We start from the raw sequence: 26,033 nt of genomic DNA, 5'->3' as shown, positions 1-26,033 counted from the left end.
TGAAGAAAATAATTGAACTGTTGAACTGGTGTTATTTCCTTTTTTTTTTTTTTTAACTGGTACTTTAGCATATGTGTTGAAGGTTTTTTGAAAATGTAAAGTCACAGAAATACTTAATTTTAATCCAGTTCTTCTCAAAAAATTATTTTCAAATCCATTAAACATGTTTACACTTTTCAGATTTATTCACTCGTGTGAATATAAGAGATGGAGTGAGTTTTTAGACTTCATAATAGACTGATTTAGCTGGTATTCATTTGGATATTTTTGTTTTCAATATGCCAGTAAGTCATGGACTCCCTCTTTCCATCCTTTGTAAATTTATTTTGTACTATATCTAAGTATGCTCAATTCTTATACTCAGAACTAACCTGTTACTGAAGCCCTAAGAGTTACCTACTAACAGACATGTTATCTGAAGCAAGGTCTAGGAAGTTCAAGTGAGGGGAGGAAACCTATCCAGGGTATTTGATCATAGTAATCATCTCCATAATCAATTCAGCTTCTCACTCTCACACCACTTCTAGATATTTCTTTCAAATTGCTTGAATATTCATGTTCCCTTTCAAATTTTCCTTTTTCATTTAGGAATTGGCCTTAATGTAATTAACTGTATATAGAGTATTTAATAATTGGGCAAAAAGTATTTCAATGGTAGGAAAGGGAAGTCTTGCAACAGACACCTAAATTTGTCTTGAATCAAGTAAAGTAAATGTTATTGTGTTTAAAGCATCTAGGGATAGAATTATGCTTATGGAATTCCAAACTGAGGAAAAGATTTAACACATTTTGTATGAACTGAAATTAGATGAATAAAAAGGATATTAGGTATTCTGCTGGGAGAGGGAGGTGTTCCATATTTTTTAAAATGTAGTCTACTAAGGTCTTGGAAAATAAAAAGGAAAGGTTGGCTTTGAAACTTGAGCTTAAGAAGGTTATTTTGACTCAAAGGTAGTAATAAAGTTCTGGTAAGGTGCAACATATGGTCCAGTTAAATACAAGGATAGAGCTCTGGCCAATGTGGGTGTGGCTCAGTTGGTTGGGCATTGTCCTGCAAAGCGAAAGGTGGACAGTTGGATTCCAGGTCGGTGCACAGGCCTGGGCTGTGGGTCCCTGGTCAGCACATACAGGAGGCAACTTATCTATGTTTCTCTCACACATCAATGTTTCTCTCTCTCTCTTCCTCCCTCCCCTTCCCTCTCTCTAAAAATAAAATCAATCAATAAATAAAAGGATATAAATAAAACACCATCACATTTCATGTCATTAAATTCCAATGGTAACCTACTAGGGCATGCTTTTATAAGTAACAAGGAAGACTTGATGGCATTGGCCATCCTTATCCTGAGTGCACCCTATATAGCTTGGAGCACTCCCTCACTTTCCTCTGATAAATGGAGGAGGGAAATTTATCTGCACATAAGATTGAATTTATACTGGGTGTCATTTCATGGCTGTCAAAATTTCTCCATACCACTTGGTGGGGCTATTTTCCACGTGGTCTTTGTTCGAAGTCTGAAGAGAAGACTTTGCTTAGTTCTTCCAGTATCTTCACTGCCTCCAATTAGAAAAAGACAAACTTGTCTCATTGTTGGGTTAATGGCTCTTCTGTAGGATCCTATCTCTAAGGAACTTTCTTCTATAGTAAATACTGGAAAACAGGCCCATCCGAAACTCACAGATTGCCTCCGTTCCTATACATCAGTCCAATATAGCTGTCGGGATAGTAAATCCCAGTATTTGCAAGGCTCTGGCTGCAGTTTTCAAAACAGACTCCGAGCGCCGCTGTTGGCCAATGTGCTGCAAGAGCTGAAGTCCAGGATCCACCCCGGTGATTTTCAGCGCAGCCACAAAAGCAAGTACAAAAGGAGAGAGGCCAGGACGCCGGCTCACTGCTCGGCAAAGCTGATTTCAGAATACCGATCAGGATACCTTCAAACTGGGAGCCTTGAGTTTTCTACGCGGTGGAAGTAGATACTTTAAACGCAATTTGTCAAGAAAGCATCTTCTCAGCGCCAGAGGCTGCAGCAAGGCAGAGAAGGATGGGAAATAGGGCGAAGCAGAGGAGCAGTACCCGGCGGCAGCGGCAAGTACTCTTTCCCTTCCTGCTGCCTTTGTTCTGCGGGGCGCTCTCCGAGCAGATCAGCTACTCCATTCCGGAAGAAATGGCCAGGGGCTCTGTAGTGGGGAACCTCGCTAAGGACCTGGGGCTGCGAGTACCGGATTTATTGATCCGCAACCTCAGAGTCAGTGCAGAGAAACAATACTTCTCCATAAACACAGAGAATGGGAACTTACTTGTGAGTGACCGAATAGATCGGGAGTCTCTCTGCCCTCAAAACCCTGTGTGTGTCGTGCCCTTAGAGATTGTAGCAGAAAACCCTTTAAATGTTTTTCACATAAATGTGATGATAGAAGATATAAATGACAATCCACCTCACTTTCTCCAAAATAGCATTGTTTTAGAAATCAATGAACTTGCAATTCCAGGAACTCGGTTTGGTCTGGAACCCGGTATAGATGCAGATGTAGGGCCTAACTCCCTCCAGAGTTACCAGCTCAGCTATAATAAGCACTTCTCTCTGATGAAAAGGAATAAGACTGAAGGCAAGAACGCCCCAGAATTACTGTTGGAGAAGCCGCTGGACCGCGAACAACAGAGCTCCCATCTCCTTGTCCTGACAGCAGTGGATGGGGGTGACCCAGTCCGAACTGGCACCACTCAAATCAGGATCGAAGTCACGGATGCCAACGATAACCCCCCAGTGTTTAGTCAGGATGTGTACAAAGTTAGCCTGCGCGAGAACTTGCCCTCGGGCACCTCTGTGCTAAAGGTGACAGCCACTGACCAAGATGAGGGCATCAATGCAGAGATCACCTACTCCTTCAAAACACTAGGAGATGTTGGAAACATGTTTTTGCTAGACCATCGAAGTGGAGAAATCAAATCCAAAGACCCTCTAGACTTCGAAGTTAGTAGCAGTTATACCATAAGCATAGAAGCCAAGGACGGTGGAGGCATGGCCACCGAATGTAAAATTATACTAGAGATTCTAGATGAGAATGACAATGCCCCAGAGGTGGTTTTCACTTCGGTGTCCAGCTCCATCACGGAGGACGCAGAGCCTGGGACAGTCATTGCTTTGTTCAAAACACATGATAAAGATTCGGGAGAAAACGGAAAGGTCTCATGCCTCATAAAAGAGAAAGTTCCTTTTAGAATTCAGTCGTCCGCCAATAATTACTACAAGCTTGTAACAGATGGGACCCTGGACCGGGAACAAACCCCGGAGTACAATGTCACCATCACAGCCACCGACAGAGGCAAGCCGCCCCTCTCCTCCAGCACCACCATCACCCTGCAAATCGGGGACGTCAACGACAACGCTCCGGTTTTCCAACAGTCCGCCTACCTGGTCCACGTGCCAGAAAACAACCCTCCCGGGGCCTCCATAGCGCAGGTCAGCGCCTCCGACCCCGACCTGGGACCCAACGGCCACGTCTCCTACTCCATCGTGGCCAGCGACCTGGAGCCGCGGGCGCTGTCGTCCTACGTGTCCGTGAACGCGCAGAGCGGGGTGGTGTTCGCGCAGCGCGCCTTCGACCACGAGCAGCTGCGCGCCTTCGAGCTGACGCTGCAGGCTCGCGACCAGGGCTCGCCCGCGCTCAGCGCCAACGTCAGCCTGCGCGTGTTGGTGGACGACCGCAACGACAACGCGCCAAGGGTGCTGTACCCGGCGCTGGGGCCCGACGGCTCCGCGCTCTTCGACACGGTGCCGCGCGCCGCGCAGCCCGGCTACCTGGTCACCAAGGTGGTGGCGGTGGACGCGGACTCGGGACACAACGCCTGGCTGTCGTACCACGTGCTGCAGGCCAGCGAGCCGGGCCTGTTCAGCCTGGGGCTGCGCACGGGCGAGGTGCGCACGGCGCGTGCTTTGGGCGACAGGGACGCGGCGCGCCAGCGCCTGCTGGTCGCGGTGCGCGACGGGGGACAGCCGCCCCTCTCGGCCACCGCCACGCTGCTCCTGGTCTTCGCTGACAGCCTCCAAGAGGCCCTGCCGGACCTCAGCGAACGCCCAGCGCCGTCCGACCCCCAGGCTGAGCTGCAGTTTTACCTGGTGGTGGCCTTGGCCTTGATCTCCGTGCTCTTCCTCCTGGCCGTGATTCTGGCGGTTGCCCTGCGCCTGCGACGCTCCTCCAGCCGGGCTACCTGGCGCTGCTTTCAGCCGAGTCTCTGTACTAAGACCGGACCAGGGGTCTCTCCCAACTACAATGAGGGAACTTTGCCTTATACCTACAATCTGTATGTTGCCTCCGATTCTCAGGAAACAAAGTTTAATTTTCTCTCTAGGACGCCAGAAACTGTCCCTCCACAAGATCTTTCTAATGAAGCATCTTTGGTAGTAAGTGTCACTGAGAAGAATAACAAGTTAAGCTTTAACTCTGTTGCTTCTACTCACGTGAGTTTTAATGAATGCTTTTCATCTAGAACTGGTATAGTTTAATTTTTTAAAAATCTATTAACTACAAAGAGAGGAAAATGCATGAAAAGGGGCTTTTAAATATTTTATTTATTTATTTTTAGAGAGAAGGGAAGGCAAAAGGGAGAGAGAGAAACATCGATGTGTATGTGAGAGAGAAACCTCCAAACATTGATCAGTTGCCCTTCGCTAGCCCCCAACTAGGAACCTGGCTCACAACCCAGGCATGTGCCCTGACTGGAAGTCGAATGGGCCACCTTTTGGCTTATAGAAGGTGCCCAATCCACTGAGTCACACCAGTCAGGGAGATAAAACAGTTCTTTTTAAAAGACATAGTAATGCTTTTATAATATTCAGGTACATTTGCTAGGGATTCTTTGAATACCACTGAATAGGTCAATTTTATGCCCCATCTTTTTACAAAGCCACCTGTAGATTTCTTCCCAATATAAAAAATAAGTTATGGTATGCCTACCAAATGTATTTATCCTTGGAATATAAATATTTACGTTCATGAAAACACAACACTGAGCATTTTTTCTTATATTTTGATGGACTTCCAAATGTATTGCCAGAATTCTCAGTAATTGGAATTAGGTTTATTACACAGAGTAAGGTAAGTTTATAATATTCTTAGGGTTACTCATTTTCTTGCACAATCTTTTGACATATAATGTGTTAGTAGATTATAAAGTACTACCTGTATTTCCAGTATATGCATGTTGGAATGCTTCTATTTTGTTCTTAAAATGTTAAATGTTAATGTGTCTTCTATTAATTTTCAGTGATTCTCATAATGTGTACAATCACATTTCTTATTTTTAGGTTTCCATGTCATTGTGAAAACTTGGTTTTTAACTTTAAATGCCAGCAACCTGTTAAAATAATTCTTCCATTTAGGTAAATTTAAGAACCTATGAAAATTAAAGCCGAGTGAGAAAATTTAAATTATTCTAATATATGCTTTTGTGACATGGAAAATTCCTAAGGAGATATCTCAAAATAAGTATGTTGGGGGTATTGGTGATGTCAAAGCAGGTGCGCTAAAATTAAGGATAAAAATTGTCATGTATAGAAATTTCAAGTTCATTTAAAAGCCCATTGGGAAAATCAGAATATGCCTACAGCTACAGAAAATAATCTCAAGAAAATAGATCTGTGTGAAACATTCAGGGAAATAAAAAGAAGCTCCCTGAAGTTTCAATTAAATACTCTAGTTTTTAATCGTCTCCACTTCCAGCCCCTATTTGAAGAACAGTAGGTGGAGCCATTTGAGGTCTAATAACCAACAATCCTTCCCGGAGTCCAAGATTGTGCAGTAATTGGTTAGGACTCTGAGCGCCGCTGTTCACCAATCAGGGAGAGAAAAGCAGAGAGATCCTGCTGGCTGTGCGCGCGCCGGAAGCACAAAGCACAGAGAGAAACTGACCATCTCCTCCTGGGCAGTGAGGAAACTGAACGGAGGAGCTCTGGTCGCTTAGCTGACGGATCCCAAGGACAAAAGTGCTGATCCTGACTTCTGTGATCGAAGGAAGAACTGGAAATAGTCCTCCAGGAAAGCGACAATGACTTCTGCGCGACTGCACCAGGACTGCAAAGGCATGGTCCTGCTGGGAGTTCTCCTGGGAATTCTATGGGAAACGGCATGCACCCAAATCCACTATTCAGTTCCTGAGGAGCTGGAGAAGGGCTCTAGGGTGGGCGACATCGCTAAGGATCTGGGACTGGAGCCCCGGGAGCTGGAGGAGCGCGGAGTCCGCATCGTCTCCGCAGGTAGGACGCAACTTTTCGCTCTGAACCCGCGAAGCGGCAGCTTGGTCACCGCGGGCAGGATAGACCGGGAGGAGCTCTGTATGGGGGCCATAAAGTGTCAACTAAATCTGGAGATCCTGATGGAGGATGAAGTGAAAATATACGGGGTGGTGGTAGAAGTGAGGGACATTAATGATAATGCCCCCTCCTTCCGGGAAGGTGAATTAGAAATAAAAATGAGTGAAAACGCCGCCGCTGGGATGCGGTTCCCCCTTCCCCACGCTTGGGATCCTGATAGCGGGAAGAACTCTCTCCAGAGCTACGAGCTCAATAGTAATAGTCACTTCTCCCTGGAGGTGCAAAGCGGAGCTGATGGTAACAAGTACCCGGAATTGGTGCTGGAGCGCGCCCTGGACCGCGAGGAAAAGGCGGTTCACCACCTGGTTCTCTTGGCCTCGGACGGAGGAGACCCAGTGCGCACTGGCACTGCGCGCATCCGCGTGACTGTCCTTGATGCGAACGACAATGCACCGGCGTTTGCTCAGTCCGAGTACCGGGTGAGCGTTCCTGAGAACGTGGCCGTGGGCACTACGCTGCTCCTGGTAAATGCCACCGACCCTGACGAAGGGGCCAATGCGGAAGTGATGTATTCCTTCCGGTATGTGGACGACAAGGCAGCCCAACTTTTCGAGCTAAATTGCAATTTAGGGACAATTTCTACAATAGGGGAGCTGAACCACGAAGAATCAGGATTCTATGAGATGGAAGTGCAAGCAACGGACAACGCAGGGTATTCTGCAAGAGCCAAAGTCCTTATCACAGTTTTGGATGTGAATGACAATGCTCCTGAAGTACTTGTCACGTCTCTTTCCAGCTCCATTCTGGAAAACTCTCCCAGAGGGACATTAATTGCCCTTTTAAATGTAAATGATCAAGACTCTGGGGAAAATGGACAAGTGATCTGTTTCATCCAAGGGAATCTGCCCTTTAAATTAGAAAAGTCTTATGGAAATTACTATAGTTTAGTGACAGACACACTCCTAGACCGAGAACTGGTTCCTAGCTACAACATCACGGTGACTGCCACTGACCGAGGAAGTCCGCCCCTGTCCACAAAAACTCACATCTCCCTGAATGTTGCAGACACCAACGACAACCCACCTGCCTTCTCCCATGCCTCCTACACCGCCTATATCCCAGAGAACAACCCCAGAGGATCCTCCATAGTCTCTGTGACCGCCTATGACCCTGACTATGGAGAGAACGCCCAAGTTACTTACTCCCTGGTCGAGGACACCTTCCAGGGAGTTCCTCTGTCCTACTACATCTCTATCAACTCAGACACTGGGGTCCTGTATGCACTGTGCTCCTTCGACTATGAGCAGTTGCAAGACCTGCAGCTACAAGTGATGGCGCAAGACAGTGGGGACCCTCGACTCAGCAGCAACGTGTCACTGGGCCTGTTTGTACTGGATCAGAACGACAATGCGCCTGAAATCCTCTATCCCACCTTCCCCACAGACGGTTCCACCGGCGTGGAACTGGCGCCCCGTTCTGCAGAGCCTGGCTACCTGGTGACTAAGGTGGTGGCAGTGGACAGAGACTCAGGCCAGAACGCCTGGCTGTCCTACCGCCTGCTCAAGGCCAGCGAGCCAGGGCTCTTCGTGGTGGGGCTGCACACGGGCGAGGTGCGCACTGCGCGCGCCCTGCTGGACAGAGACGCGCTCAAGCAGAGCCTGGTGGTGGCGGTCCAAGACCATGGCCAACCTCCCCTCTCGGCTACCGTCACACTCACCGTGGCCGTGGCTGACAGCATCCCAGACGTCCTGGCCGACCTGAGCAGTCTTGAGTCGCACGCCAACCCCGACAACTCTGGCCTCACGCTCTACCTGGTAGTGGCGGTGGCCGCAGTCTCTTGCGTCTTCCTCGCCTTTGTCATCGTGCTGCTTGCGCTCAGGCTGAGACGCTGGCATAAGTCACGCCTGCTCCAGGCTTCAGGAGGGGGGTTGGCAGGCGTGCCTGCCTCGCACTTTATGGGCGTGGACGGGGTGCGGGCCTTCCTGCAGACCTATTCGCACGAGGTCTCCCTGAGCGCGGACTCGCGGAAGAGTCACCTGATCTTCCCGCAGCCCAACTACGCGGACACGCTCATCAGCCAGGAGAGCTGTGAGAAAAGCGAGCCTCTTTTGCTGTCAGGTGATTCGGTGTTTTCTAAAGATAATCATACATTAATTCAGGTGAGTCCGTATCAAATACTCTTCTCTGAGCTTTGAGCAAAATATCTCTTATTATAGGTAGTGAGTATATATTTGGAATTTATAAAGCAGACACCAGTACCGCTACATATGCGTGGCAGATACCAATGACAACCCGGCGACTTTCCCTCAAGCCTTATGGATAACAAATTTTTATGTATTTGTATATATTACATATAAAAAATGTATGTCCGCTTCATAAAGTACTTGTTAATATTACTTAGTTTTTCTAATTTTATTTACACACTATAAAATTTTTCCTACTTCTAGTTGGTCTTATTTCCCACTGGTCTTGAAACCAGTTTTATGGTGAACATCTGATGCCAGTGTATCTGCTAAGGACACAAATTCTTCCAGAGGGGATAAATCTAATTTGATGAAAATGATAAATATTTTAAATAAACTTTTATAAATAGAGTGGCTTCAATTACATGTTAAGTGGCTAACAAATTCATATAGTGCTTTCAGTTTCTTTTGAAGAGCAGTGATTCCTCCTGGTCATTAGGGATGAACACAGTTATATTTTCTCAGTGTCCTCAAGTCATTTCTTGTTGCAAGTCATTGTTGAACTTCCAAATATGGTGAATTAATTTCTTACATGCTTGAAACTTTCTCACTGAAATATGCAAACAGTACAAGTGTTCTCATGAGGAAAAACTGAAGAGGTGGGGGTTTTTTTTACCCCCATTATAGATTTTGGGAATAAATGTCTATATATGTTTCCAGGTTAGATTTTTCTTTTGCTCATTTTATCCACACTGATGATTTTAATGATGATTGTGGAATACTCAGAGTTAAATTGTGTTCGGGGCACAATTTTTGTACTTTGTTGAGTTTGCAGTAATTCTCTTTTCTTATGTTAAATTTCCCACAACTTTCACACAGGGAAAATTTTCTGGAAAGTACACAGATTCTAAGTGTTTCCTGAGGACCTTATGTTTATTACAGAATGTTGAACAGAAATTGAATGCTAAAGTACTTTATTCATGAGCAGGAATGGCTGGAACCTGTGAGAAGCCTGATTTCGTTTGGTGAATTGTGGTATAGGGTAGGAAATCATAACATCCTAACTATTTTCTTTATTTCTTGCCTATCTACTTTCAGAAATACAATAGTTAATCGAAACTTAGACTTATAAAAGAGATTGAAAACCATTAAGGGAATGGGCCTAAAATGAGACAGTTACTGTTACTAGGATTCAAATGCCACTTTATGCTACTTGACAACCAAGACAAATTTTACATATGTGTGTGATTTTTTTAAAGGAAATTTTGAGCATACCTAAATATGCAAACTTTATATTGACATTAAGTTCCAAGTGGAATTTAGTAAGTAGAGCTTTCTTAACAATATCGAGGAGAATAGAGGGCAATGTCACTACTGTTGATTTGTAAAAGCTATCAAAATGTTTATCACAAGGCCAGTTTTCATATGGCAGTCAATTCCAAAGGAAAGACGGAACACACAACGAATTACTTGGGAGGCTAACCTAGTATTGTCGAAATATGCTGACTTCTGTTCATTTAACCCAACTTGGTGATTATCATCGAGAGCTAAGACAAAGAATAATTATGACCCATAGGCTATATCCCAAATATCAGTAGTTTTAACAATGCTTCCAATTTGAGCTAAATAGGCTTCATTAAATGATTGCTGAGTGAATGAATGAACAAATGTATGTGCTCTGGGCATTATCTTGTATCAGTATTCTAAAATGTGGTATGATAGAAAAATAGCTTTGCAACAAGGTAACTTATATCCATGTGACAAGTTATTAAATCTCTTTCAGCTTCAACAAAATAGAGATAACAATAAATAATTTGAAAAACCATGGTGAGGACTAGTGGTAACATGTCACTGGTTCATAACATGCTTCACACATAATATAACTGAATTAGCAGTAGCCATGTTTTATTATGTTGATAGGAAAAAAGGAGTCACGCTTTCATCATCAGAACACTTAACATTCTGTTAGGAAAAGTAATAATAATTTGTGTGCCTCTGCAGATGGTACAATGGGATAACCTAAGTGAAACTGTTCTAATTATTATGAAAATTAATTTAAAAATCTTTAATGCCTAGAAATATTTTTAATTGAGAAGCTCCTATTTGTGGTCATAAAAGATGGAGAAATTTTTTTTGCATGAGACAATTTATGAGTGTTAATTTTTCTGTGTCTGAACCATAATGTAACCTAAACAAGGATCCTACTATTCAAAGGACTGATTTACCCCAATAGGATTGCTAAGATGATTTAACTGGAAAATAGATCACCAAAACCTGAAAGCTGGAGTTAATTTGATTTGGACTGCGTGAGTTTAATCTAACAGCTATGCAAAATATCAGTCTTAGCATTAGGATATTTGTTGATAATTTAGGATTGATAATTAGTATATTTGTTGATTGATACTTTTGATTGGCTTGGATGTTTATATTTCTTCTGATTCCAGCAATGGGATTATGTAAAGGACTTTGCTTATCTTCCTATGCTTCACTCTAAGTAAAGAAAGTGGAGACTTACTTGTGAGTAGCAGAATGGACCCGGAGCAGAGCGGATATGCCTATATACTATAGTTTGTAGCATATGTTTAGAAACAGTTGAAAATCCTTTGCTTTTCATATTAATATCAGTATTCAATATGTAAATGATAATATCCCATGGTTCAGCATGAGCATTATTGAGTTAAAGATGTGAATTGACCCAGCCTGGAGCAAGATCTGCAATAGAATCTACAGAAGGTCCTGATGTTGGAAGCAATTCCCTTACAAAATTACCACCTTAGCCGCAACATTTATCTTCAAAGAAAGTGAAAGTAGAAACAAACACGTTGAACTTGTGTTAAAGAAGCTACTACACCTGGAAAAGCAAAGCCTGTATCACTTACTCTTGACGGCCTTAGATGGTGAGGACCACCGGGAAGCAATGCAACTACAACCCCTCCACCCCTTATTTTGGCCAGAATGTACACAGGGCCAGCCTTTGAGAAGCCATGCCCTGGCACCTCCATGGTGAGGGCGAGGGCCACCAACCCAGACGAGGGCCTCAAAGTGGAAATCAAGCATGCCTTTGCAGCTCAGAACACCCATATCCAGTTTGGCCTTGATCACCAGCGTGGAGAAATAAAAACTTTTAGTACATTGAACTACAAAAAGATTAAAAAATATTCCATGGTTTAGAAAGCAAGGAACGGGGGGTTGACTGGTTGCCCAGTGTAGGTGAGATCAGAATTCTAGATGATAATGACAAAGTCCCAGAGATGATTTTTTACTTCTATTTACACAATGATTTCTGAAGATTTTGCTCCTTCACCAGTAGTCAGTCCATTTAAAGCACAGGATCCAGATTTGGGAGAAAATGGGGAGGTACAAGAAAATGTGTCTTTCAGAATTTAATCTTCCATGAACAATTACTACGAGCTTGTAACAGATGGGGCTCTGAACCTGGAGTAAACCCTGGAGTACAATGTCACAAGCATGACCACTGACAGAAGCAAGCTATCCCTCTCCTCCAGCAGATGTGTCACCCTTCGCATTGGTGACATCAATAACAATGTGCCAGTTTTCCTCCAGGCCTCCTATGTGGTCCCCATGGTCAAGGACAATCTCCTGGTGCTTCCATTGCTTAAGCCTGTACCTCACATCCCAACATGGGACATACCAGCTATATGTCCTACTCCACTGTAGCTAATTCAAATACTTAAAGTGAATTTGACCTAGCACAGAATGCTAGATAAGGAACTGTTCCTTGTAATCAGGTGACTGTACAAATGGATCTAAATAATGTTAGCATAGCTTTTCATTAAACTTGCAGTTTACATACACTTCAAAAATTATAGAATAACATTTGCATATAAAATTCCCATTATATATCACTGTCAGTGATTTAGAAGCTTGAAATCTAAAATATAACAAAAAAATGAAAAGGAACCAGTCACTTTTGAAAAGTGAAATTAGATAAAGTGGATAATATAGAAACTGAAAAGAGTGAAAGGAGAATTACCAGTAAGTCAAGAGAAAGAGGATATTGGGGGTAAGATGCATAAAAGCGTGTCTGATTGGTTAGTCATGGTAGGGTTCCTTATTGGCATGGGTTCCATTGTCCATCTAAGCCATGTTAATGTTATTGTAAATGCCACCTGGATGTTAGTCTTTAAAAAGAATTCATTAGATCAGATAACTTTGGCATCTCAACCTGGATTGCTAAATCTTGGAAACCAAGAATAGACAAACATCTCCACAGAAATGTGTCACTTGCATGGATTGGCTTTATCTTGTGTAATACTTGCTCTAGCAGCATATTAAGGGAGGTAGTGAATATTCCTGGTGAGAAAAAGGCACTTAATTTGTTTCCTATTGACTCTTCTATTTACTTTATTTAAAACTGACTTTTACATGTGGTATGAGGTAGCAGTTCAATGAGGTAATGATCAAGGTTCTATTTTCCATATGGATGCCCAGATTTTGCAGCATCATTTGTTGAAAAGATTTTCCCTCTTCCTATTGAATAGCTTTGGCACAAAGTTGTTGTTGAAAATGATTTGATTGCTATATGTGGATCTATCTCTAGACTTTCTATCATGTGCCATTGACCTATTTGTCTATCTTTTTATCTTGATTATTGTAGCTTTATAGTAAGTGTTGAAGTCAGGTAGGTAGTCTTCCAACTTTCTTCTTTTTAACATTGTTTGACTATTCTTGGTTCTTTATTTTTCCAGATAAATTAAAATAATCTTGCCACTTTCCAGAGGGGAAAAGCCTGCAATGATTTTGAATGGGATTGCATTGAACTTATACATCCATTGGGGGAGGGATCATTTTAACAATATTGAGACTTCTAGTCCATGAGAATGGTATATATTTCCATTTACTTAGGTCTTCTTTAAGCTCTCTTGGCAATGTTTTATAGTTTTCAGTGTAGAGGTCTTGAATATCTTTCATTAAGTTATTCCTGCATACTTGGGTTTGGATGTTACCATAAATTTCATTTTTATGTTATTTTCTGATTGCTTATTGCTAGTTTATAGAAAAATGAGTTAATTTTTGTGTACTTCATATGCTTTTGAAAAACAAGAGGTGCAGAGTGCTCTATTCTTATACTGTATGAGAATATCATGTGCTAGCATAAGCTTAAACCACCTCTGCATAAGTTCAGGTTTCCATTCTCTGTAGTGTATAGGTTTGGAGAGCCCACCCAAAGACAAGAGCTTGCCCCAAGTCAAGTAGCAGGTGGTTCACTCATGCATTTATATAGCAAACATTTATTAACTGTCTGCCTTATGCAAGGCACTGTCGTTGGTGCCAAGGGTATGGCAATGAACAAGGAAAATATGATTCCTGATTTAATGGGTCCCCATTCTCAGATATGGTCTTTTACAAGTTGGATAAATGCCGCCAAGAAGAAAAACAAGGATGCTCAGAGAGTTTGTTACAGGGAGGCCTACCACAGTCCAAAGGGTCAGGGAAGGCTTCTTTCAGGAAGTGATATTTAGAGTGAGATCTGAAAGATGGGTAGGAGTTATCTAGGTAAGAAGAGGGTTAAAGAAGGAAATGTCAGGCAGAGGGAATAGGATGTATAAAGGTCCTAAAAAAGAAGAGGGGAGCAACTGAAAATGGCCAGGGAGGCTAAAAATGGAAAATAAGAAAAGCCTTGGGAACCATATTAAGTATTCTGGATTTTATTCTAAGTACCCTTGTATTTAGGAGCTACTGAAAGGTTTTAAACAAGGCAGTGACAAGAAATGGTTTGAATTTTTAAAGATTACTCTGGCTTCTGCGTGGTGACTTGATATATGAGGGTTATAAATGGAACAGGGAGAACAGATGGGAGACTCTGGAAATGTTCCTGGTAAGAAGCTGAGCTGGAATGTATTAAAAGGAAGGCAGTGGATCTAGAAATAAATGGAAGGATTGGAGATGCATTTAAGAAATAGATTTGGCAAGACAATAATGGAATGGCTGGAATATAAACTCCTTGAGGGCAGTGACTCTTTTGTTTATTATATTCCTCTGTCATTTACTATATTCCTCAAGATCTTTGCCTGGCAAGTGGTAGATCCTCAATAAAATAGAGTTGACTGAATGAATACAATGGATAAAAGAGGGGAGGAGGGACTGAGTCATTTCCAGGTTTCTGAATTGAGAAATTGGATGGACAAGGTACCATTTTATAAGATGTAGAAGACTATTGAAGGATATATTTCAGAGAAATCAAGAGTTGAGTTTGAATATGTTAAGTCTGAGATTCTGAGAAACATCCAAGTGCAGATATTGAAAGTGTGGTTGGGCGTATTGTCAGCATTCTTTCCCTCTGATCTCTTCCATTGTGATAATCTACTCAGATGGGTAGATCCTTACCAGGCTGATCATGCATGGTAAGCTTCCTAAAAGCTCTACATTGGTATGTTTTTGGGCTCGTGGCAGAGCTACCTGTATTTTATTTTTCCTCCTGATCTCTTTTTCACTGTTAGAAACATCAAGCACATGGAGAACCTCACTGTATCTAAGTCATACTCACCCCACTCTCCGGATTGGTCCTGGTGTCCAGTTCTTTCTTTGCCTCTGGAGTTGTTTGAGTTAAAGCTAATCAGGCTGTTTTAATTTGTTGTTATTTAATTTTCTTTTACTTGATTGTATGTTTTCCATGAAAAATTTAAGCTCAGTTTTTCTTCACCATCTATTTTTTTTTTGTTTACAACATGTAAAGTTTTAGATAAGGAATGTTTAGGAGAAAAGATGCATGTCAATCATAATAAAATTGTTGGAAGATTGTATGAGGGGGGACCTAAAAATACCCAGAACTTATAAAAAATTGTGTATTTATTCGTACTGTTTAAACTTCAGTCACCTTCAAAGTACTCTTCATTTAATGCAATATACTTATTGAGATGTTTTTCCCACTGCTCAAGATAGTTTTTGAACTTGCTGATTTTGATGCCTTTTAGTGTTTCATCCATTTTTTGTTTCACCTTTACCACATCATCAAGACGTCTTCCTTTGAGGACTTTTTCATCCAGGGAAACAAACAAACAAACAAAAACAGTTGCTCAGGGCAAGAGTGGGAGAATAGGGAGGGTGGGGGCATGGTGGAGGGGTCGTGCCCTTCTTGGTCAAAAACTACTAACAGCGCAGTTTAGGCAGGTGCGCCCATAAACCACCTATCATGAAATGGGCAAATGCATTGAAAGAGCTTCAAAAAAATTTCACTTATGCTGAACTCAGCCTCTCACAGCAATACCAGCTGGCACACAGAGGGAGAAGCCTACAGTGCAAGGGGCCTGCCTTCCAGAAAATAATTTTAGGGGTTTTTTGGTTCCCCCTCGTATACCTACGCAGTCCTATAGAATCCTCAGTAACCATATTAAAAACACATTACTTTTTGTTTTATGACTTTAATCTGCTACATGCTTTTTCATCAGTGTGTTAGCACTGTCTGCCCAGCAAGAATATGAGCTTTTTGATGGTAAAGATTAATTTATTTTTCATGCTATATTTTTAAGGCCTGGAACAGAGCTTAATATTGTTAAGCTCTAAATAAATATTTATTGAGTGAATTAACAGGAATTAAGCACTTTAATTTGAAACTGATAGTATGGTAGAATTTGTACCTTATCTACCAAATGATGGTAGAACTTCTTTTCCCCAAGGGGGATATAAATTTTCTGTATTTTGATAGGTAGGTAATATGGATGTACACATTTGCCAAAACTCATTGAATTCACTATATGAAAACAATACTTCAATTTAAAAAGAGATTTACAAAAATAAAACATCAGATACCCCCACACCCTCATCTTGCCTCCAGACTCATCCTCAAGAGGTCACTACTGTCGATATCTGATTATTCCAAGCATTTTTTGTATATGTAAATGTTTGTGTGCATTTTTTGTACAATAGGCATCATTTTATAGTACATATACTGTTCTTCAACTTGCTTTTCCCAGTTAATAATATCTGGGACATCTTTTCATTTGAATCCTTATAGCTCTGCCGTCTACCTCAGTCTTAGTAATTTTCTTTTATTTATTTTATTTTAGGATAAGAAACAACTCATTTACATGATTCAAAAATCAGAACAATATAATAGATATATATTATCTCATCCCCATTCCTGTCCAACTCCTATTCCACCTTTGTTTCCTCCTACTTCCTATATGTAAACATTCTATTAGCATTTCTTCATGCAAATATGGGCAAATATGGATATATATTTTTATTTTCCCACTTTTCTTACAGAAAAGATATACACTGTTATATATCTTGCTTTCTTCACTCTTCAATATCGCCTTTAAAAATCTTTCCATATTAATACATAAGAAAGCTATGTTTTAAAAGCTGCTCAGTATTCCACTGTAGCATTCATCAGTCTCCTGGTTATTAAATTGATCCTTGGGTTGTTTCCAGTTGTTGATTATTACAAATAACTGCATTCAATAGCCTTGTACCTACATTATTTTATACATATGCAGTATATCTATGGGATGAATTCCCAGAAGTGAAATGGCTGGGTCAAAGAGTAAATAGTTTTGTTATTTTGATATGTGCCCTCACAGCAAGTGTTATTTTTTTTAACTTTCCATTTTGAAAAGATTCTAAATTTACTGACGGTTGCAAGAATTGTACAAAGAACTATATACTCTTCACTCGGATTCACCTGTTGTGAATATTTTGTATTTTGCTACATTTCCTTTATCATTTCTCTCCTTTTCATTCTCTTTACCATTTTCATATTTTTGTGTTTAAACATATGTATGTAAGTATTTATGTGTGTATATACACACATCATTTTTTATGAATCATTTGAGAGTAAGTTGTAAGCATAAGGTCTCTTTAATCCTAAACACTTCATTGTATATTTCTCCAGAACAAGGATATTCTTTTATGTAACTGAATTTCAATGATGAAAATCAGAAAGTTTAACATTGGTACAATATGATTATCTATAGTCTAGAGTAAAATTTTACTAATACTTCGTGGTAATTTTTTCAAGTCTGGGATCACACATTGTATTTAGCTGTCAACTCTCTAGCTAACTTTAGTCTGAAAGAGTTCCTTGGCCTTGCTTTGTCTTATATAACACTGATATTTTTAAAAGACTATAAGCCATTTATTGTTTAGAATGCCCTTAATTTGGTTTGTTTTATGCTTCTTTGTCATTATATGTAAACTAGACATTTTTAGTAGTATATTAATTGCCCATTACTGTGTAACAAGTTACTGTAAAACTTAGTGTCTTAAAACAACAATCATCTCAAACGTTTTGTGGGTCAGGAATCTGGGTGCCTCTGCCTCAGTTTGTCACAAGGCTGCAATCAAGCTAGGGTTGTTGTCTTATCTGAAGGCCCGACTGGGAGAGGAACCACTTCTAATCTCTCTCTTAGTTATCAGTGAGATTCAGTTCCTCATGGGTTGTTGGAATGAGGGCCTAGTTTCTTGCTGACTGTTAGCTGGAGACTATCTCAGTTCATTGCCATGTGGACCTCTCCACCGGCAGCTCCAAATACAGCATCTGTCTTTCAGCAGAGAAAGTGAGAGAGAGAGCCAGAGAAGGGAAACAAGATGGAAACCACTAATTTAGAAAGTGACATACTATCACTTTTGCTGTATTCAGATCCACTTGGTCCAGCCCATACTCAAGGGGAGGTGGTTTTCTAATTCTGTTTATAATTATTTCTTCTACATTTATTAGCTGGCATTATGTTGTAAGGGAGTGCTTTTCCTTATTTTTCACTTATTCATTTATGGCTCATGGGTTTTTTTCAGTGAGTTATATTCCATATTGTCACTATTTGTTTTGATGCCTAATTGTCCTAGACATAGTTTATTTTTTAGATTTAGATTTATTTTTATTCCTAATTGTTTTGCCAGTAAGAACCTCTTCAAGTGGTTCCTGTGTCTTTTCATTATACCCCCATATTATCATTTTCTTGAGCACTTTCTTACTTTCTGATGTAAGATGTTACAGGATTATCTTACACATTCCCTGCTCCAGTCATGAAATAAGCCATTTACCCAAAAGTCCCCACTTCTTCTCAGTAGGGAATAGTGTTTGAAATTAAGATCTGGGTACCAGGTGCGCACATTGCTAATGTGCTGTCACTGTTTCTAGGCCTTTTCTGCAAACAGAGGTAGGAGCACACACGCAAACACATACCACCTATATCTATACACATATACCTTCAAAAATGTGAGTTCATATTAATACCTCCCAGGCAGTTTCTTCCTAGCCTTCCTCCTTTCCCCCTTTTTATTTTCTTTTCGAAAAGTGAGGACTCAAGCTCCCAACATTAAGAATATATTTACTCAGTTCTAAAATACACAAAAAGTAGTTTCAGAATTGCTATACCCTTACCAGGAGAAAAACCCACAGAATTAAAGATTTTTTTGCAATTGCCTTTAAATGGAGGGTATACAGTTGAAGTACTGTGTTCAAAGTTACTTGCTGTATGGTTATGTTATTCATTTGAAATAAAGTTAAGATTATTAATTTCTACTGTATGCAATTTGATAGTTTTTCCACACTCTAAAATTGATCAGACTGCTGAATATGTAAAACATTAACATGTTTTTGAATATGTAAAATATTAGCATAATTAAAGTCAAGCTATTTAAGTATACTCAGAAAATTGTAATTCCTGTATCTTCTGCCTCATTTATGGTGCCCACTGTAGATAATCTATTTCATTAGTTTCTGCATTATTCTCCTTGTGTTTCTTTTTGCAAAAAATAATCATATATATTTATATTTTCTTATTTCATCTTCTTTCTTACACAATAGGTAACATACTGTCCTGGCTTTGAACAGTTACAATATGCACATTTTACAGTTACCACAGTTTAAATAATACCCATCTTCTAAAAGCAATTCGGACTTCAGTTGCCACAACATATTAACTGATTAATGGCACGGGCTTCATTGTTAGCCCTTCAGTCCACAGATTACTTTGCAAATAAAGATGTGTGCCAAATCACATGGCCTCTTTCAGCCTGTTAGTGTTCGGTTGCTCTGCATCTGTTACTTAGTTCACACACAGACAGCAGAACATGTAGTTGCATTGCCTTCTCGTCCCCCAGAGATCAACACTTGTAACATTTTACAAAAATGTGTAGGGGGAATTGACCAACAAAGAAGGAAGTGCAGCCAAGAAACAAAAGTGATAATGCTATCAATGAAATTTGAAGGAAACATAAATGGAGTTACAGAAGAAATAGCTGACCATGGGGCGTTGAACTGCTGCCTTCCAGAGTCTCTAGACATGCAGCCAAAGGAGCTTAGTGAAGGTGAACTTAATAACGTGAGTGAGAAAAGTGGTTGTGATGAAAAGGATGAAGATGTCCTAGAAGAAAAATAACACCAGCAAAAAAATTCACATTCCACTAACTCAGAAATGTTTCTTGCCACTGAAAGCTCAAAGGATGTGTTGAAAGTTGATCTAAACTTAGAAAGGAGTATGATAATTTGCAAAGGCATAGCAAGAATGCTTGTTCCATGTTGTAAATTATAGGATGAGAAGAAACGAAACCCTCTTCTTAACAAATTTTTCACAAAGAAATAAAACCCTTTAATCCTTTTTAAATTATATTTTATTGTATATGCTATTACAATTGTCCCAATTTTTTCCCCTTTGTCTGCCACCACCCAGCCCCCACCCCACTCCCTCAGGCAATCCTCACACCATTGTCCATGTCCATGGATCTTGCATATATGGTCCTTGGCTACTGTATTCCCTATGTTGTACATCCCCAAGACTATTCTGTAACTACCAATTTGTACTTCTTAATCTCTTATCTTTTTTACCCATCCCAGCGAACTCTCTCCCATATGGCAACATTCAAAACATCCTCTGTACCTATGATTCTATTTCTGTTCTGCTTGTTTGTTTATTTTGGTTTTTAGATTCAATTTTGATAGGTATGTATTTATTGCCATTTTTGTTTATATTTTTCTTCTCCTTCTTCTTAAAGACCCTTTAACATTTCATATAATATTGCTTTGGTGGTGATGAACTCCTTTTGCTTTTTCTAGTCTGGGAAGCTCTTTATCTGTCCTTGATTCTAAATGATAGCTTTGCTGGATAGAATATTCTTGGTTATAGATCCTTGCTTTTCATCACTGTGAATATTTCTTGCCAATACCCTCTAGCCTGCAAAGTTTCTTTTGAGAAATCAGCTGATAGTCTTATGGGGACTCCCTTGTAGGTAACTACTTTTTTCCTGCTGTTTTTAAGATTCTTTCTTTGTATTTACCATATTTTGCCATGTATAATATACAATTTTTTGCCCAAATTTTTGACCGAAAAATAAGGTATGTAATATAATGATTACATACCATGGGTATATTAATCCCATTATAATACACACAAAAATGTGCGTGTGTGTTAAACACAGCAAAATATAGTGAAGTTTAGCATTTTATTATGATGTGTCTTGGTGTGGGCCTCTTTGGGTCCATCTTGTTTAGGGCTCTCTGTCCTTTCTGGAATTGAAGGTCTATTTCCTTCACCAAGTTAAGAAAGTTTTCTTTCATTATTTTTTCAATTTCCTATTTCTTGCTCTTTCTCTTCTTTTAGCACCCAGAGACTCCTTACACTATCCTCATTTTTTTTAATTCTTTTTTCTTCTTGCTATTCTGATTGGTTGTTTTTTGCTTTCTTATGTTCCAAATCACTGATTTGCTTCTTGGCCTCATCCACTCTGCTATTGACTACCTGTAAATTGGTCTTTATTTCATAGTGTACCTTTCATTTCTGACTGGATATTTTTTATGCTGTTGAGGTCCTCATTAATTTCCTTGAGCATGCTTATTACCAGTGTTATGAATTCTGCCTCTGATAGATTGCTTTTCTCCATTTTGTTTAGTTCTTTTTCTGGAGTTTTGTTCTGTTCTTTCATTTGGGCCAAGTTTCTTTATCTCCTCATTTTGGCAGCCTCTCTGTGTTTGTTTCTGTGTATTAGGTAGAGCTACTATCTTCTAGGCTCGATAGACTGGGTTAATGTCGTAGGTATCCTGTAGAATTCAGTGGCACAGCCTCCTCTATTACCCTAGCTGGGTACTCAAGGTGTGCCCACTGTGTGGGCTGTATACACCCTCCTCTTGTAGTTGAGCCTTGATTGCTGTTGGCACATCCAAGGTCAGCCACTGCCTGTGTTCTGTCAGGGGTCACACAGCTTTGGCTACAACGTGATCTGCAGATGGCTGCTACTTGTGCTAGGCTTCGAGGTGCCCAGGAGAGACCAAGCTGTGAATCAAGGCCAGCTTCTGCTAGTGTTGGGCCTGGGGCCACTTAGCTAGAGGGATGGGACTTGCTGAAGCCTTATGCTGCTTGTTTGAGAGAATTTAGGAAAATCTGAAGCATGGGCCAGGACAGATCCTTTGTATAGAAAAGCCACTAGAAACAGCTTGAGTTGGCCTGAAAGTTGGGTGGAGCAGGGCCAGAATCACCAGGGTGGGACAAACCGTATAAGCCAGGTTGATAGAGTCCCAGATATGGCCCTCACCTGCTGTCTCTGAGGGGGGAAGGCTCAGGAAAGGAACAATGGCCTCTGCCAGCATTTCTGTCTGGGAGAAATGGCCTACAGCTCTTTCCCAGATGCCAGACAATTTGCTTCCTCCCTCCATGTCTCTGATGCCTTTCAATCTGCTTCCCAAGTGCTGGAGATCAGAAGGAGTGGTCCAAGTAAGTTTGTGTGCAGTCCCTTTAACAGGAATTGCCTGGCATTCCAGAAGTTTTTGTCTTCTACATCCTCAATCCCTGTTGGTTTTTACAGCCAGAGGTTGTGGGGACTTATTTTTCTGGCACTGGAACGCTGAGCTGGGGGGCCCAGTGTGGGGTTGAGGCCCCTTGCTTCTGAAAGCTCTGTCCTGATTTTTATCTGATCCACCACATGTGCATGTAGAACTAGCCCTTTCTGCATCTCCACCCCTCCTACCAGTCTCAATGTGGTTTCTACTTTAATTCTCTAGCTGCAGGACTTCTATTCAGCTCAATTTCTGATGATTCTGAATGCTGGTTCTATAGTTTAGTTGTAATTTTGATGTGGTTGTGCAAGGAGGTGAGCCATGTTTACCTACACCACCATCATAAAACCCTTTAATTCTCAATGGTTCTAATATTCTAGATTACAAGGTACTAAATAAATATTTATTTAATTTTTACTTCACTATGAGAGAGTGTTTAATGTTTTCATAAAAATTTTTAAAGGTCATGACACAATCATAATTTCCCCCATTGATTATTAAGGTCACTACAGTTTTGGCTTGCATGGTCATTTTTACAGTCCTGCACTACCATGCAAAGAGAGCAATGCCTGTATATATTCCTTTGCAGTTTGCTTTTTAAAAAATCTTAATCAGTTTTATTGCAGTATAATTTACATATAGGAAAATGTATAAAAGTATATAATTCAATGAATTTTGACGAATGTTTGCAATTATGTAACCGCCACTATAATCAAAATATAGAACATTTCTATAACCTTCAAAAGTTCCCTCATGCCTTTTGCAATCAATTCTCCATATCCCTGGCTTTAGGCAAATTCTGACCTGCTCCCTGTCACTGTAAGTTAGTTTTGCCTTTTCCAGAATCTCATCTAAATGGAATCCTACAACATATGCTCTTTTTTGTTTGCCTTCTTTTGCTCAAAATGTCTTTGCTCACTCACATTGTTGCATGTATTAGTAGCTTATTTATTTCTATTGCTGAGCAGTATTGCTTTGTATCAATATGTCACAATTTGTTTAGCTATTCACATGTTGGTGGATATTTGGGATGTCCCCAGTTCGGTGTTATTCTGAATTAAGGTGATATGAACATTTATATACAAGTCTTTTTGTGGGCATAGAATTTTAGTTCTTGTTTAAATATCTAAAAGCGTAATTGCTGGGTCATATAATATGAGAAGTATACATTTAGCTTTATAAGAAGCTACAAAACATTTTTAAGGTGGTAATATCACTTTACATTTCCATTAGCAGTGCATGAGAGAGTTTCATTGGACTGACATCCTCCCCAAATCCTTTCTGTTGTTAAACTTTTAATTTTAACCAATCTACGGGTGTGTAGTCACTATCTCATTAGGGTTTTAATTTGTGCTTTCTTGTTGACTAAAGATAGTGAACATCTTTTCATGTGCTCATTAGCTATTTGTGTATCTTCTTCTTGAAGTCTCTTCAGATCTTTTGTTCATCTTTGAGCTATTTGTCTAGTAAATTGAGTTATGACAGTTTTAAAAAATATATTGTGGTTGTGAATGTTTGTTACATATATGTTTTGTGGATATTAGGACTTGTCTTAAAGATTGGCTTAACCTTTTTTAATAGTGTCTTTTGAAGAGCAGAAGTTGTCATTTTGATGAAGTTCTGTTTGTTTATTCCTCCTTTTATAGTTTTTATTTCTTATGTCCTATTTAATAAGGCAAATATTTTCTCCTTTTTTTCTAGACTTTTTATAATTTCCATTTATAATTTGGTATGTGATCCATTTTGAGTTGATGCTTGTGTATGATGGGAAGGTTTATATTTTTCCAAAGGGATGTCAAATTGTGCCTTTGGAAAAATTTGTTGAGAAGATTACCCTTCCCCATTAAATAATCTTGGCACCGTCCTCAAAAATCATTTGACTATAAATATGTGTCCTTTTATGGTATTTCTGTTTTAATGCATATATCTGTAGTATTATAATAAAGACTTGAAATTAGGTAGTGTTATTTCTCTATCTTTGTTTTCCTTTTCCAAAGCTGTTTTTGTTATTCTAGATCCTTTGATTTTCATATAAATTTTGGTATCATGCTGTCACTTTCTTTAAGAACAAAAAAGACTTCTGGATATTGATTAGGGTTGCATTGAATCTATAACTTCAATTTGGGAAAAATTAATGATATTACTGAATTTTTCAATCCATGAACATGACATATCTCTTAATTTATTTAAGTATTTTTTAATTTTTCTAAGCAATGTTTTGTGTTACTCAGTGTGCATATTTTATGTGTTTTGATAAATTCACTGCTTATTATTTAATGTTTTCTATTATTCTAAATAGCATTTAAAAATTTTATTTTCTAATTGATCATTGTAAGTATGTAAAAATACAATTGATTTTTTAATTGAACTTATGGAGTGATGTTGGTTATATTGATCTTCTAATCTGAGCCCTTAGTAAATTTACTTATGAGTACTAGTAGTCATTTTTTTAGAATTCTCTACACACACAAAAATGTTTTATAAAAAAAGAAAAAAAAGATTTTTATTTCTTCCTTTCCAATCGGTATGCCTTTTATTTATTTTACTTGCCCTGATGCGTTGGTTAGAACTTCCAGAGCAAAATCAAATAGAAATGGTGAGAGTGGACATTCTGTTTGTAGTCTTTTCTTAAGGAAAACATTTAGTCTTCCGCCATTAAGTTTCCATAGATACATTTTAACAGACTGAGGAAGTTCCCTTTATTTCTAGTTTGTTGAGAGTTTTTTTAAAATCATGACTGAGTGTTAAATTTTGTCAAATGCTTTTTTGCCCCACTGAGATGACCATATAACTTTTCACTTGTTAATATGGCAAATTACACAGATTGAGTTTTAAATGTTTGATTATTTGCTACAACTCTTTGGACACTTTTTTGTTTTTTAAAATATATATTTTTATTGTTGTTCAAGTACAGTTGTCTCCATTTTCCCACCCCCACCTCCCACCCTCAATCCTACCCTGCTTTGGCTTTGTCCTTGGGTCCTTTATAATTGTTCCTGATCGACCCTTTACTTTCTTTCCCCCATTATTCCTCTCCCCACTTCCCTCTGGTTACTGTCGGTTTGTTCTTTGTTTCCATGTCCCTGGTTCTATTTTGCTCGCTTGTTTGTTTTGTTGATTAGGTTCCGCTTATTGGAATCCTGAAGCAGACAACTGTTTTTATTTCTCTTGGGTATATACTTAGGAGCTCCATTTCATTGGTTTCTTTACTTGTATTTATTATTTCTTCTGCTTGCTTAGTGTTTAATTTGCTCTTCTTTTTCTAGTTTCTTGAGATGGATCATAGTTTATTCATTTGAGATGTTTTATTATTAGTGCTATACATTTACCTCTCAGGATTGCTTTAGTTGTATTCCATAAATTCTGATATGTTGTATTTTCATTTTCATTCAGTTCAGTGTATTTTTAAATTTCCCTTGAGTCTTACTATTTGAGCCATGGATTATTTAGAACTTTGTTGTTTTACTTCTAAGAGTTTAGAGATTTTCCTGTTATCTTTCTGATTTTTATTTTAATTCTATGATAGTCAAAGCATATAGTCTGTGTGATTTCCATTCTTTTAAATTTGTTGAGCTTTGTTTTCTGACCCTGGATGTGATCAGAATATGTTCTTTTGGGTGGAATGCTCTATAAGTGTCAGCTAGGTTCTATTAGTTGTGGTGTTGTTCATTTCCATATTCTTGTTAGTAATTCTATCAATTCTTTGATAAGGGTTTTATCAATTATTGTTCACCCCTATATATGTGTTAGTAGTTCTCTCAGTTGTCAAATTGTTGAAGTCTACAACTATAATGGTGGATTTGTCTGTTT

General features: G+C 39.5%; 1 protein-coding gene across 9 annotated transcripts in view; it reads left to right on the top strand.

Moving 5' to 3' along the window:
• Positions 1-26,033, top strand: part of LOC129066597 (protocadherin gamma-C4) — a 144,482-nt gene that overhangs the window by 78,729 nt on the left and 39,720 nt on the right. The window contains exon 1 of one of the 9 annotated variants that reach the window (XM_054568295.1): positions 1,779-4,403. The exons of 7 other annotated variants lie outside the window; for them this stretch is intronic. In XM_054568295.1, the coding sequence (XP_054424270.1) occupies positions 2,043-4,403 (2,361 nt within the window). In that variant the 5' untranslated portion in view covers positions 1,779-2,042. Of the gene's footprint in view, positions 1-1,778; positions 4,404-5,774; positions 8,471-26,033 lie in introns of those variants that run through there. One more of the 9 variants, XM_054568291.1, reaches the window with a different exon arrangement.

The sequence above is a fragment of the Pteronotus mesoamericanus genome, unplaced genomic scaffold (genome assembly GCF_021234165.1).
Source record: "Pteronotus mesoamericanus isolate MK-2021 breed Mesoamerican mustached bat unplaced genomic scaffold, CSHL_Meso_final contig_2, whole genome shotgun sequence".
Lineage (NCBI taxonomy): Eukaryota > Metazoa > Chordata > Mammalia > Chiroptera > Mormoopidae > Pteronotus > Pteronotus mesoamericanus.
This window is presented reverse-complemented; position numbering and strand designations above follow the sequence as displayed.